Source organism: Corticium candelabrum, chromosome 15, assembly GCF_963422355.1.
Source record: "Corticium candelabrum chromosome 15, ooCorCand1.1, whole genome shotgun sequence".
NCBI lineage: Eukaryota > Metazoa > Porifera > Homoscleromorpha > Homosclerophorida > Plakinidae > Corticium > Corticium candelabrum.
In genome coordinates, this window is record NC_085099.1 from 4,810,907 (window position 1) to 4,823,885 (window position 12,979).

Below are 12,979 nucleotides of genomic sequence, written 5' to 3' on the forward strand. Positions count from 1 at the left end.
TGTGTGTGTGTGTGTGTGTGTGTGTGTGTCGTGTCTGTGTGTCTGTCTGTGTGTCTGTCTGTGTGTCTGTCTGTGTCTGTGTCTGTGTGTGTCTGTGTCTGTGTCTGTGTCTGTGTGTGTGTGTGTGTGTGTGTGTATCTGTGTGTGTGTGTGTGTGTGTGTGTGTGTATGTGTGTGTCTGTGTGTCTGTGTGTGTGTGTGTGTGTGTGTGTGTGTGTGTGTGTGTGTGTGTGTGTGTGTGTGTGTGTGTGTGTGTGTGTGTGTGTGTGTGTGTGTGTGTGTGTGTGTGTGTGTGTGTGTGTGTGTGTGTGTGTGTATTTGACCATGTCACACTAGAGGAATGTGTGGTATGCAAGTTAATGTCCAATCACAAGCAGGATTAGCCTTTGCTGTACAATCAAAGACTCCACTATACTTCATCACTTCCAATAGTTCTTGTTTTTCGACTATGACGTATGCCACTTCAGTACTAGAATGTGGCTGCAGCTCATGCATCCGCAATGTTTGATCCAAGTATGTTTTCTTTCTATGCCTTTGCAGCTTATATACATGTATGTGTGAATATGATGTGACCTTTGAACCACAACTATTAATTAATTGTGGATTGAAGGTAACTTCATATTCACAGGTCACGTGCACAAAACTTCACACATATTCCTGCACCCTTAATTAAAAAGGATTAGAAATAAAACATACTAGTCGTGTAGAGATTAGGACGACAATCGGCCCCAAACGGTAACTGTAAATTGGAAGCCGAGTAAGTAAAAATAGACAATGCGCACGCGCAGACAAACAGGCAGGCAGAAAGGTGACAGACAGGCAAGTGCAACTGTTTCTCTCATGAGTGACATGTGCCAGAAGATAATTACAACCCTTCGAATGTCATGCTGATTCTAGTGGCCTAAAGTCACAAATTGTCGAATAGAGTATTCAATAGTAGTACAATAAACAATTTATGTGCCCCCGAGCGACTGTAATTTTACACTGCAGGACAAACTCCCACCCACCGAGTCGCACAGTCGACAGGAAAATGGCGGACGTCGCCGAGCATCTACGCTGCTTTGCGTGTTCTAACCGCTTTCGCGACCCCAAACTTCTTCCTTGCCTTCACACGTTCTGTGGCGAATGTCTCGACGACGTTCTGGAGCCGGCAAACGGCGACGCGAGTCTGGTCATCAAGTGTCCGACGTGCCAGTCGGAAACGAAGCTCCCGCGCAACGGAGTGCACGGCCTGCCGACGAATCTCTTCATCAGCAATCTCATCGATGTCGTCGCGTTGCAGAGCAGTCAACACATCGCGTGTAATCTCTGCACGGAGGGCTCGGCAGCGTCCGCCCGCTGTTCCGACTGTCTCGCGTTTTTGTGCGAATTCTGCCAGCAGGCTCATCGGCGACAGCGCAAAACGGCAAGTCACCGAATTCTCTCGCTGGAAGAAGCGAAGCTGAGCGCCAGACAGTCGTCGAAGAGGCTCTGTTCGCCTCCAACATGTTCTCATCATCCGGGTGAGGCCCTCGGTCTCTTCTGTGATTCGTGCGACCGCCTGATATGTCGGGACTGTACACTGATCGACCATCGGCGGCACCGCTACTCTTCCGTCTCCGACGCGTCGACGCGGCATGTTGCATCTCTGACGCATCTGATCAGCCAGGCGCGTTCACAGGTCGAATTCATCAGGGGAGCATTGAATGAGACACAGGAGGTGAGTCAGAGGCTGAGAGACAGAGCAGCAGCTGTAGCAGTGGAAATATGTGATGCGATCAATGGTGTGGTGACTACACTGCAGGCACACAAGAGTTCACTGCTGGGCGATCTCGATCGGATTCAGCAGGAGAAGTTGTCTATACTCGAATGTCAGAGAGATCTCCTGCAGAAGTCTGTTAATAATGCTGAGGCTAGTTGTAGGTTTGCTGCTGAGATGCTTCGGGAAGGAGAAGAGATCGAGGTGCTGTCTATCAAAGGGCCTCTTATGAATCGACTCGAAGAGTTGGTCAAGTCGACGTTACCGATTGAGCCACAGTCTGATGACTACATTCAGTTTTTGCCGACTGACTTGATTGCTGTGCTCGAGTGTGGACAGGCGCTCGGTGTAGTTGAAGGTACCGGTACGGATCCGGCTAAATGCGGACTAGACAAGGATGGCACTCTAATCCAAGTTCGGCTCCAGAAATCGTGCACCGTTTCTGTAGTGGCGAGGGACCATTATGGTGCCCAGAGAACAAAAGGAGGCGATCATGTCGATGCTGTGTTACAGAGTCGGAGCGGAACTTCAGTGCAATGCACGATAGTCGACAATGAAGACGGTACATATAGCATTTCATTTGTTGCAGACGAACCAGGAGAATATCGTTTGGTCATCACGATCAATAGTCGTCCAATTGTCGGCAATCCGTTCTTTGTCAAGGTATTGGCGAAGAGGAAACGACATAGTGGAACGTGGCATTGCTGCACGTTCTGCTCTACCAACGGGAGAAAGGATGTCAAGTGCGGTTGTGGTGCGGTGATGCCGGGAGGATATAACGGTTGCGGACACGGGCACCCTCGTCATCCCGGTCATAAACACTGGTCTTGTTGTGGAAGTCTGACGTACAAGTCTGAATGTATGTTGGAGTAATTGAGAGCTTCCTAGTTTGCAACCGATCTCATCTGGTGTCTGTAGGTGGAAAGATGTGATTTGAGCAATTTAATTTAGTACCTGAATTAATAATTATCGACATTAAATTGTATATTACATTGTGTGTACTGTACTTTATTAATTAATTGCATTTGATATCAGTTTGTACCTAAACAGAAAATTAATATCCTTAGAAAATATTCTTGAATGACGCCAATCGTCTGTTGTCTGCAATCTTGAACATTTGGGGAGACCTGTTGGGCAGTTTTTCACTACACATGTACACACACACACACACACACACACACACACACACACACACACACACACACACACACACACAAGCTTTGTAATTCAAAAAAATCAATCGAAAGTTTTGTGCCAGCTAAGATACCATTCATTGACTGTAGTATGTTATCCTCGACATTCATTCCATTCAGGCTTCCTAGGAAGCAAACGTGACGTCACTTTTAATGTGCATGCTAATATCAACGTCATGCCAAGCGTTTGTTGTTTCTGTCTGCACGTTCGTCGGTAAAAGGACTCTGTCGTGCTCTGTCGTCAAGAGAATTCGCAGTTTATTCGATTGCCAGCTTGCTTTTTATGTTACCAGAGTCCACCGTCGGTTACAAGTTGTGAGGAATCTGTATTATCTGAATCCTGCTTTCAGTGTGATTACCGACGAGACTCGTGTGGTCTGCTGACTGGTCAACATCAGGAGAACGCGTCGTCGCCTGTCAGTGCCGGCTGTCTAGTTGCTTCCTGTCTGAATAAATTTTCTGGTGGCCAGAAGTATGCTTCACCGATGGACTCTATTCTATTGGATTTTCGCAGAAGCAGGTACTGCGTTGTTCGTTCTCTGCTGCTATGTGCTTGTCTAATTAATCATTGACGCTGTTGAGATGGTAATAAAGGCATTATGAGATGATAGTGTCTGAGCAGTTTGCTGGCATCGTTTTTCTTACGTATTGTTGGACTGCATGGCAGCCTAGAAGTTGTTGTGACCGTGTGTAGCTGCTAATTTGTTTGATGTTACAACTAACAGATAGTAAACAGGTCTGGCTTTACAATAGAGCACTCCAGACTTTCCTTTGACTGTAGCTTCCACACTCACTAACTAGTAAATACTTTCATTCATTCAAATGCAACGTTTTTCCTGTACTGTTGGCTTGTAGGGAAATAGGCATATAAATTTTGGCAGAATTACTTTGTCTAGTATGAATGGCTTGTCAGTAGATTAAATTTCTGTGAGGCCCAGATGTCCTATTTACATTTAGATGGAGCAGTTGACTGTCTTTTCCATATGACTTGTTTGGAAATGTGGGTACAGGCCAATAGGAAGCACTTTGAAATTGGTTATGCCGAGCATGTGCTAAGAGAACATGATGCAAGGATATCGCGTTGAGAGGATGTGGTCCACAGGTATTCGGGAAGTGAGCAGTTTTTCAGTATACCCAAAGGCAGATAGAGGGAAGGGTCCTGGGGTCCGGACCCCCTCTTCTTCGAAACATGCTTACTGCAATAGCAGTATAAATCAAGGGCTTCTATTCTCTAAAAGACGAGTTAGCCACTGTAACCAAAGTGAACGTACCTTATTGTTTTGATGGATGGTTAATTCATTCAATTCAAAACTAATATGCCCATAATTATATCTACTGAATTATGTTAAGAACTTAACCCTGCTACAGATTGAAGTGAGTTTGCTGGTTCTGTAGGTCACATACAGACTTAGCTGTTATGGGGCGTGGCTAATGATACAACTGGACTCCCTCTTTCGAAAAATTCTGTATCCGTGCTTGATACCGGTATCTATTGTTACTTTCATTTGCAACAAATACTGTAATGCAAACTATCCGAATCAGAGACAAAGATCTTTGAAGGTCTTTGACTGAGTCTACTGTTAAGACGACTGTCGATCGAACAACTTTCATCTGACATGATCACCTGATCTAAGCGGAATGTGACGCTGCTAGCTTAATTAATATTAATAATAGGCAGAGCAGAATGGGCGCCAAGAGAGGCAGCGACAGTGACGTGGCTACAACTATGATCTTCCACTTCAAGCTTTAATTTTATCAAGGCAGCAAAAATAGACTATATATTAGTTCTGTAATTACCTATACCTTCAACCGGAAGCTTTGCCAATCGTTGACTGGCAGAAGTACAAAATTTGAAATATGGTTTGGCCAAAACTGGGACCTGACCGGTTCCTAAGGCCCTGATGTACATTGTTAAGTGAGATTCCTCTTGAATCTGGAGTAGGTATGATTCAGGTAATCTGTTTTAACTTATATGGTTTGGTCAGTAGTCAGCTACGTCAATTAGATACTCACAAAGTTCAGACTGTTGATTGGGAAGTTGTGATCTCTGGTAAGCATGGTAGTACTAAGTAGCATACATGCATGCATGCATACAGACGTATGTACATTTGTTGTATGTCCATTTGTGTATAATAATAATAATTACAATATATACGTAAATTATTTAATTAACATATAATTTGAGATGGAATTGTATTGTGTTGTGCAGCCATTGAAAATTGCACCTTTATCAGAAGGTTATGTTGTATCAGCAGTTTGTTTGTTTGTTTGTTTGTTTGTTTGTTTGTGAACAGGATTACTCAAATATGTGTGGATGGATTTTGATAAAATTTGATGGAATGAACTTCAATAGAGGAACCATTGATTAGTGTGGGGATTCTTCATCTGAATGAGGGTCCTTTTCGAGGGGGTGACTTCCCTTAGAACTGTTTGAAGAGAAATGTGAGATAACTTCCAGGTTTACTTAGGCACACTCATACCATCTTTGTGAAGAGTGAAAGTATCATGTTTCATCGCAGAGCTCTACTTGAGTAGGATTGTTGCAATGTACTGTGAATGATATTGACTTACAGGGTATCGGGACAAGTCGCGATGCCTTGTGTGGATGGATATTGATGAAATTTGACATGGCGATAGAACTTTGACAGAGGGACAATCGATTAGTTTTGGGGTCATATAAATGACGTGTGTACTTGATAATGTGAACACAGAAGCCTTTCACATAGTTGCCTTGAAAACAATTATTAATGTCATTAGGAGGTAATTGAGCTGCCTTGGCAGAGGTTTGTGCTGTTGGAGTGCTGTGTATAGTTAAAATTTATTAGTCTGGTAATGACGCAACTTATCAGACTGTGTGACACAGTTCTATTATTGAATTGATTTAGTTTATTGATGAGTACCTGTTGCATGTGTTACATTCTCAAATTATCAATCAATGTCTTCACACTTTGGTTATATGTTTGGTCTTTCTAACTTTTGTATTTTTGCTTGCAGTGTTTGGGATGGTTATTAATCCAATCAGATACAGAGTTCTAGGACCGCAGAAATTCAAAGTAGTACATGGCACTTTGCCGAGGCACTGTAGCTTGCCAGATGATACGTGCAGTACAAATAGCACTAACGAAGAACATGTGTGTGAGCGTGGAAAACTAACTGATGGCAAGTTTGGCTATTCAAATATTACGTGTAATGGCAGTGAAGTGACTGGATGGGTTGGTTGGAAATTTTCAAGCAACACGTCTAAATTAGACAGGAACTTAACCATTTCTTTTGAATTTGAGAAGGACTACGTATTTCGATCGTTTGCTTTTAATTCGCTTGGCCAACAGTTTGTTGCAGGATCTGTGTATGTATATACTAGAGTAGACATTTATTTGAAGGAACGTCACAAGGCAAGTGACTGGAAACTTGTGGCTACAAAGAGACACGGAAACCCTTTATTGAAAATTCACAACGAGTCTGTCAATGTTACCACATCATGTGTAAATTCAAGTCGATTTGCCAAGGTTGTTTTTCATGTTGAGAAAGGGAAGAGAATTGTTCTTGGTGAAGTTCAGTTTGAAGGCGAAGAAGGTAATATGTGTATTTAATTTTAGTGTTAATATTAGAATGATTGGCAATTTGTATAATGTGCAGATGCTATTATCACGTCGTTTTGTAAGGAGCAAAAGGAAAATGAGTTGATCCTGAACTGTACAGCTGAGCACGCGAGCAATGTGGTTATTCAGGAATGGACTAACAAAGCAGATCTCAAGTGTGAAAATGAGGAATTACACAATGGGTGTATTGCAACAGTTTCATCAACGAATTTTAGTGGTAAATTTGAATGCATTGCTTCGTCTTTAAATAAGTGTCAAAATAAGTCGTTGAGATTGAGAGATTGGTGTAACAAAACTGTGCTGATGCCACCCATGATATCTTGTTGCAATAGCTCTTTGCTACAGCCTTCAAGGACATTGGCCAGTTCTGGAGGCTTTTCAACTTCGATGTATCTTAGTTCTAAATCTGCTTATCAAACTTCATCTCTATCTTCTGGTGACACCTCTACATCTGTTTTGCCAACTTTGATCGTTTTCCCATCACTGGGCGTCATGACGTCTATTAATGGGGCGTCACGATCATCTGTAAGGTCTAATTTGAAGGGGACCGTTATGTGTTCATCGGTTAACTGTCCAACCTTCTCTTCGGTGACTTCAATGGCATCATCTTCTGCTGCAAATAAAAGGTTTGCAACAACAGCATTTGCAACCATCACATCTGCAACTACAACAATTGCAGCTACAACGACTGCAACTGCAATGGCTGCAACTACAATGGCTGCAAGTACATATACAACTATAACATCTGCATCTACGATATATGCTAGTGTGACAGCTACAACTTCATTAACTCAAACCTCAACAGAATCAACACTTCTAACAACTTCAATAGTCCCAAGCATTGCCAGTCCGCTGTTTGCTAACAGTACCTCTACCTCAACAGAATCAACACTTCTAACAACTTCAATAGTCCCAAGCATTGCCAGTCCGCTGTTTGCTAACAGTACCTCTACCTCAACAGAATCAACACTTCTAACAACTTCAATAGTCCCAAGCATTGCCAGTCCGCTGTTTGCTAACAGTACCTCTACCTCAACAGAATCAACACTTCTAACAACTTCAATAGTCCCAAGCATTGCCAGTCCGCTGTTTGCTAACAGTACCTCTACCTCAACAGAATCAACACTTCTAACAACTTCAATAGTCCCAAGCATTGCCAGTCCGCTGTGTCCTGACAGTACCTCTGCAAAGGGTCGTTGTGGTAAGTGTGTTGTCAGTTGTTGTTTTTTGTGAATATGACACAGTTTGTTTATAGAAGAGCATAAAAAGAGCCTGTTACCTTTGGTAGCATTACCCTGTGGTGTTATCATTTTCATTGTTGTTGCTGCCGTTGTCTGGTTCTTGAGAAGGCAGAATGTACAGGCAACATACAATGTTCGAGAACTTAGGGATCAGAAGAAAGATGCTGAAACTGATTGTCCTAATGATGTTCCATTACCTGGTTCTCATTATGATCGACGTGTATCAAAATCATCTTCATCTTTTAGTGGAAACATTTTATCAAGTTGTTCTTGGAGAAGACCTTCAGATGAATCTCCACTAGAACATTCAACTGAGCAAACAGTGAATGAGCAACTATCGAATATGCCAGTTTATGCAGATCTATATGAACCAGCGGCACAACCTAATACTATAAGCATGAGTAGTGAAGAACTACTGGAGAATGATGCTGTCAGATCTCCTGTCTGGTCGACATCAACCTTATCAACCAAAAGAGTCGGATATGTTTGTGATTCCGTTGTGTTTTTTCCTTCTAAGTCTGAAGTATGGAAAGATTCAGCTAAAGAGTCGGTGTCGAATGGTCGAATTCAGCATGACAGTGGTTTGGGATATGATGACATAGGCTGTAGTCCAGAACCAGTGTATGAGTCAATAGACTTGGAAGATCAGGTGAATGGTGTTACGTTGAGGCATCGTAAAGTAGCGAATCTGGCAATATATGCATCACTAGATGAGATCAATCGGCACTCAATGAATATTGAAAGGAACAGCTTTGTTGTGTATGACGAAGTAGAGCTGAATCCTCACTTTATACTTCAATTGGGTTCAATGGTCGATAATGAGTGTGAGTCACATATGTCCATGATGTCATCAAATTACCTTTTACCATTTCAGTCTGTGTACGCCGATCCTGCTCCTTTACTTGAGGAGAATGGCCCTCTTGAAATGCCTTTATCGAAGTTTGTTCAAATGCGGCTTATTGGCAATGGTCAGTTTGGAGATGTTTACGAAGCACTCGCCAAGAGTGTGCTTACTGAGGACATTGTTGATGGTCAACCCAATGGGCTTTCTGTGCAGGACATGCACGTTGCTTTGAAATATTTAAAAGAAGGAGCCAGCAAGGATATGGAGGATGCATTTATTAGAGAAGTGAAATTTATGGCTCCATTGAAACATCGAAATGTCATTCAGCTAATTGGTGTATGTAGCATGATGCAGCCTAGGTTTATGGTCATCGAATACATGGAGAATGGCGACTTACAGCAGTATTTGCAAGGTTATCAGACTGATGACAAGTTGGTTGGTGAAGGCAAACAAAAGATCGAGTATAAAACTCTTTTGGGTATGGGAGCAGATGTAGCATGCGGCATGGCATACTTGGCGTCAAAGTTCTTTATACATCGTGACTTGGCTGCACGAAATTGCCTTGTTGGTCAAAACCATCTGGTGAAGATCTCAGATTTTGGGTATGTCTGTGACATCTACTACTTGTATCTGTCTGTTACGATTATTTAGCATACTTACAATTGTTGATTTACATTTGCTGTTGTTACAACCCAAAGAGCACAGTGGAGGAAGATTGTAATGTTTTCAGAGGTGTTTGTCTGTGTGTCTGTGTGTCTGTGTGTCTGTAAATATGATATCTCTTGAACGACTTAATTAATTAATTAAATTATATCAATATGAAACTTCAGAATATGATCTTGCCAAAATCTCGGATGAGTTTGAACTACCCCTTTGAACAGACCCCCTGAAGAAAGAAATAGCAAAAATTGGGACACAGTTTGTGCAACCTGTTCATGAGTGGCTTCTAAATATAGTTGTACCATACTCGGCTTGATTTATTCTCCAGCCCTTACAGCTGCCTAGAGTCAAAGGTCAAGTATGGGATGGGTCTTTCTCAAGAATTGACATCTAAAGTTGTTAATTAACTGAAATGATTGATTAAATTAACTTAAGCAGCGTGCTGCTACACTAAACTTTTAGTAAATCTTCAAACCACCACCATTGACTGCCTAAAATAATGGTGTCTGAATCATCAAACTTTCAAGCCAAGGTCGACAGGCATGCACAAGTTGAAGAATATTGGCATGATTTCTACAGGTGCAAATCTGGCTAACAGTCACTGTGGAAAGCATCACTTAGGACTAATTGGGTGTAGAAAAAGCCAAATTGGCACTGGGGGCTTACTTGAGCTCTGGGGTAGTAATCAAGCGAGTGCGGTATATTGTTTTTGTAAATGGTGCTGGTTCACCTCTAAAATCTGCAAATTTTGTATCAAAAGAAACCTGGATTGTTGATTTGGAAAGACTTTTTGATTGATTAATTAAAGAGTCAAATGTATGTGATACAATAGTTGTATGTCTAGTTGCAACGACTCTACAGTTGTCAATATGGTGCTCCAAGTTGGTCAAAAGAGCACAGCAAATCTTTGTAATTCAGCACAGGTAGGCTGACATGTCATGACTTGTTGTCGGGAATGTATTTCTATTTCCAAATGCTTCAGTTAGGAACAATATGTTCGTAATTTTTGTGATTACTGATAGTATTGTTATCGGGAAAATGCAATTTATGTTTGATCATCACTTTGTATGTACATAGGCTAGTGATCATGCAGCACAAATTTGTGTATTGATTGCTACCAGTTTGGTGCATTTGTTACCGTTGCTAGAGAAAGCTGCTTTGAATAAGCAGCTGTTTGTGTTTATTGCTTCACACACACACACACACACACACACACACACACACACACACACACACACACACACACACACACACACACACACACACACACACACACAGCAAGCATTCATTTTTGCATTTGATTTCTTAGAATGACACGATCTGTCTATGAGAAGAATTACTACCGTTTAGCTGGCCGAGCTATTCTACCCATTCGTTGGATGGCACCCGAAACATTCTACGGGAAGTTCACAGTGGCAAGTGACATCTGGGCATTTGGCGTCACTTGCTGGGAGATACTGACTCTAGCTCAAAGTCGACCGTACCAAGAAATGGACGACAGAGATGTAATAGAGAACGCAGTTCTTGGGAAGGTGAGGAAACTGCTCGACCGTCCCCAGTGTTGCGACGACACAGTATTCGAGATCATGATCGAGTGCTGGAAAGACGTACCCGATGAGAGGCCCCTTTTCGGTGACATACATAGACGATTGAAAGCTCTGATTGATCAGTAAGCAACAGATATTGTTTTATAAATGGAAACCCAATTATACACTGAATAGTTTACATCTGAACATACGCTCTGTAGTAAAGTTTAGACATCTCAGGGCCGACAGCCTGTAATGACCCATGATTTTAGCATTTTATAATTAAGGTTATTTCTCAGTGCGTTACCGGACTTTATCTGAAGGAAATATTAAGTAGATTTTGTCTTAAGTTATTGAGTGTTTACTAACACGATGGCGGTACAGAGGCTGTGTATTATTTGCCTGGAAATAGTATCCTGCTGCTGCTTGTTTGCAGATTGCAATATGGTCGGTCATCGGTCAATGACCGACCAACTGGTGTTCATGACTGACCACAATTTTGCTTTTGATTGGACATGACTGGTCAAGAACTCATCTCTTGATCAGTTCATGTCACTACTCTAACCTATATTGAACCTTTAATTAACAGTTCATGTCATTACTCTAATCCTAGTTATCAGGATCAATAACAATGCAGCAAGAACAACAGCAAACAAGCCAAATTTTATTTTTATATTTTGATAGCAAATTATATACAGTAAATGATGCAACAAATAAAGAAATTGAGCTAATTGTTGATGTCAATAATTACAAGAAAATTTTTTGAAATCAAATAGGAATGAATGTCCAAAATTTAAAATGTTGTTTCAATCTCTTGCTTCAGCACAATGTCCGACCAAAACTTTGCCTTGTATTTCACTCTGGCATTGCACGAACTTGCTGGTTCAATTGCTACAACTGAGTTGGTGATCTAGTGCTTAGGCATTGTGTTTGTTTGGGTGTACAGACATGATACGAATAGACATGCATGTCAGACGTTAACTTATTGACTCAGTGGTGCAGTTAGGGGGCCAGGTACGGGCATGTTTCCATAAAAATATTCAGTCACGGGCAAGGGAGGCTAATGACATGGCTATTGTGGCCATTGAAAGAGTCTTGTCTGAATGAATAGATCTAGATCGTGCAGTTGACACTTTTGCAGATCTAGAGACAAAACCAGAAAGTTGAGGCTTAGATGCAGCAGTGGCGTAGGAAGATGATCACGAGCATGGGGGCGGCTGTACCCTGGGTGTCATCATGAGTAAGCAAAAACTACTTCGCTTGCCAGACCGTAAACAGATTTGCAAAAGTCACTGGCACGGAAAATCTCAATTCCTACACTGAGCGAGAGGGCTTCAGCCTTCCCCACCCAGCCCGTGGCACCCCACCCAGCCCGTGGCACCCCACCCAGCCCGTGGCACCCCACCCAGCCCGTGGCACCCCACCCAGCCCGTGGCACCCCACCCAGCCCGTGGCACCCCACCCAGCCCGTGGCACCCCACCCAGCCCGTGGCACCCCACCCACCCCACCCAGCCCGTGGCACCCCACCCAGCCCGTGGCACCCCACTCACCCCACCCAGCCCGTGGCACCCCACCCACCCCACCCAGCCCGTGGCACCCAGCCCGTGGCACCCACCCCACCCAGCCCGTGGCACCCACCCCACCCAGCCCGTGGCACCCACCCCACCCAGCCCGTGGCACCCAGCCCGTGGCACCCACCCCACCCAGCCCGTGGCACCCAGCCCGTGGCACCCACCCCACCCAGCCCGTGGCACCCACCCCACCCAGCCCGTGGCACCCACCCCACCCAGCCCGTGGCACCCAGCCCGTGGCACTCACCCCACCCAGCCCGTGGTACCCACCCCACCCAGCCCGTGGCACCCACCCCACCCAGCCCGTGGCACCCAGCCCGTGGCATCCAGCCCGTGGCATCCACCCCACCCAGCCCGTGGCACCCAGCCCGTGGCACCCAGCCCGTGGCACCCACCCCACCCAGCCCGTGGCACCCACCCCACCCAGCCCGTGCCACCCCACCCAGCCCGTGCCACCCCACCCCGCTTCCTACGCCGCCGGTGTGCAGTCATGCAAACACATGTGTATGTAATAAATATTTCAACTGCATGTGTGGCAGCTGGTTCAATGCTGGTGAAAGTGAAGCGCCTTTCTAGGGAACGGATTCATATGCAAATTTTATTCAC

General features: G+C 43.8%; 1 protein-coding gene across 1 annotated transcript; it reads left to right on the plus strand.

The window, feature by feature from the left end:
- Positions 1-800: 800 nt before the first annotated feature.
- LOC134191526 (uncharacterized) lies at positions 801-11,202 on the plus strand. The gene is made up of 8 exons (XM_062660146.1): positions 801-2,607; positions 2,657-2,666; positions 3,282-3,451; positions 4,917-4,981; positions 5,926-6,504; positions 6,568-7,731; positions 7,786-9,217; positions 10,585-11,202. The coding sequence occupies exons 1-8, from the start codon at positions 956-958 to the stop codon at positions 10,946-10,948; spliced, it is 5,436 nt and encodes a 1,811-aa protein (XP_062516130.1). The 5' UTR covers positions 801-955; the 3' UTR covers positions 10,949-11,202.
- Positions 11,203-12,979: the final 1,777 nt, after the last annotated feature.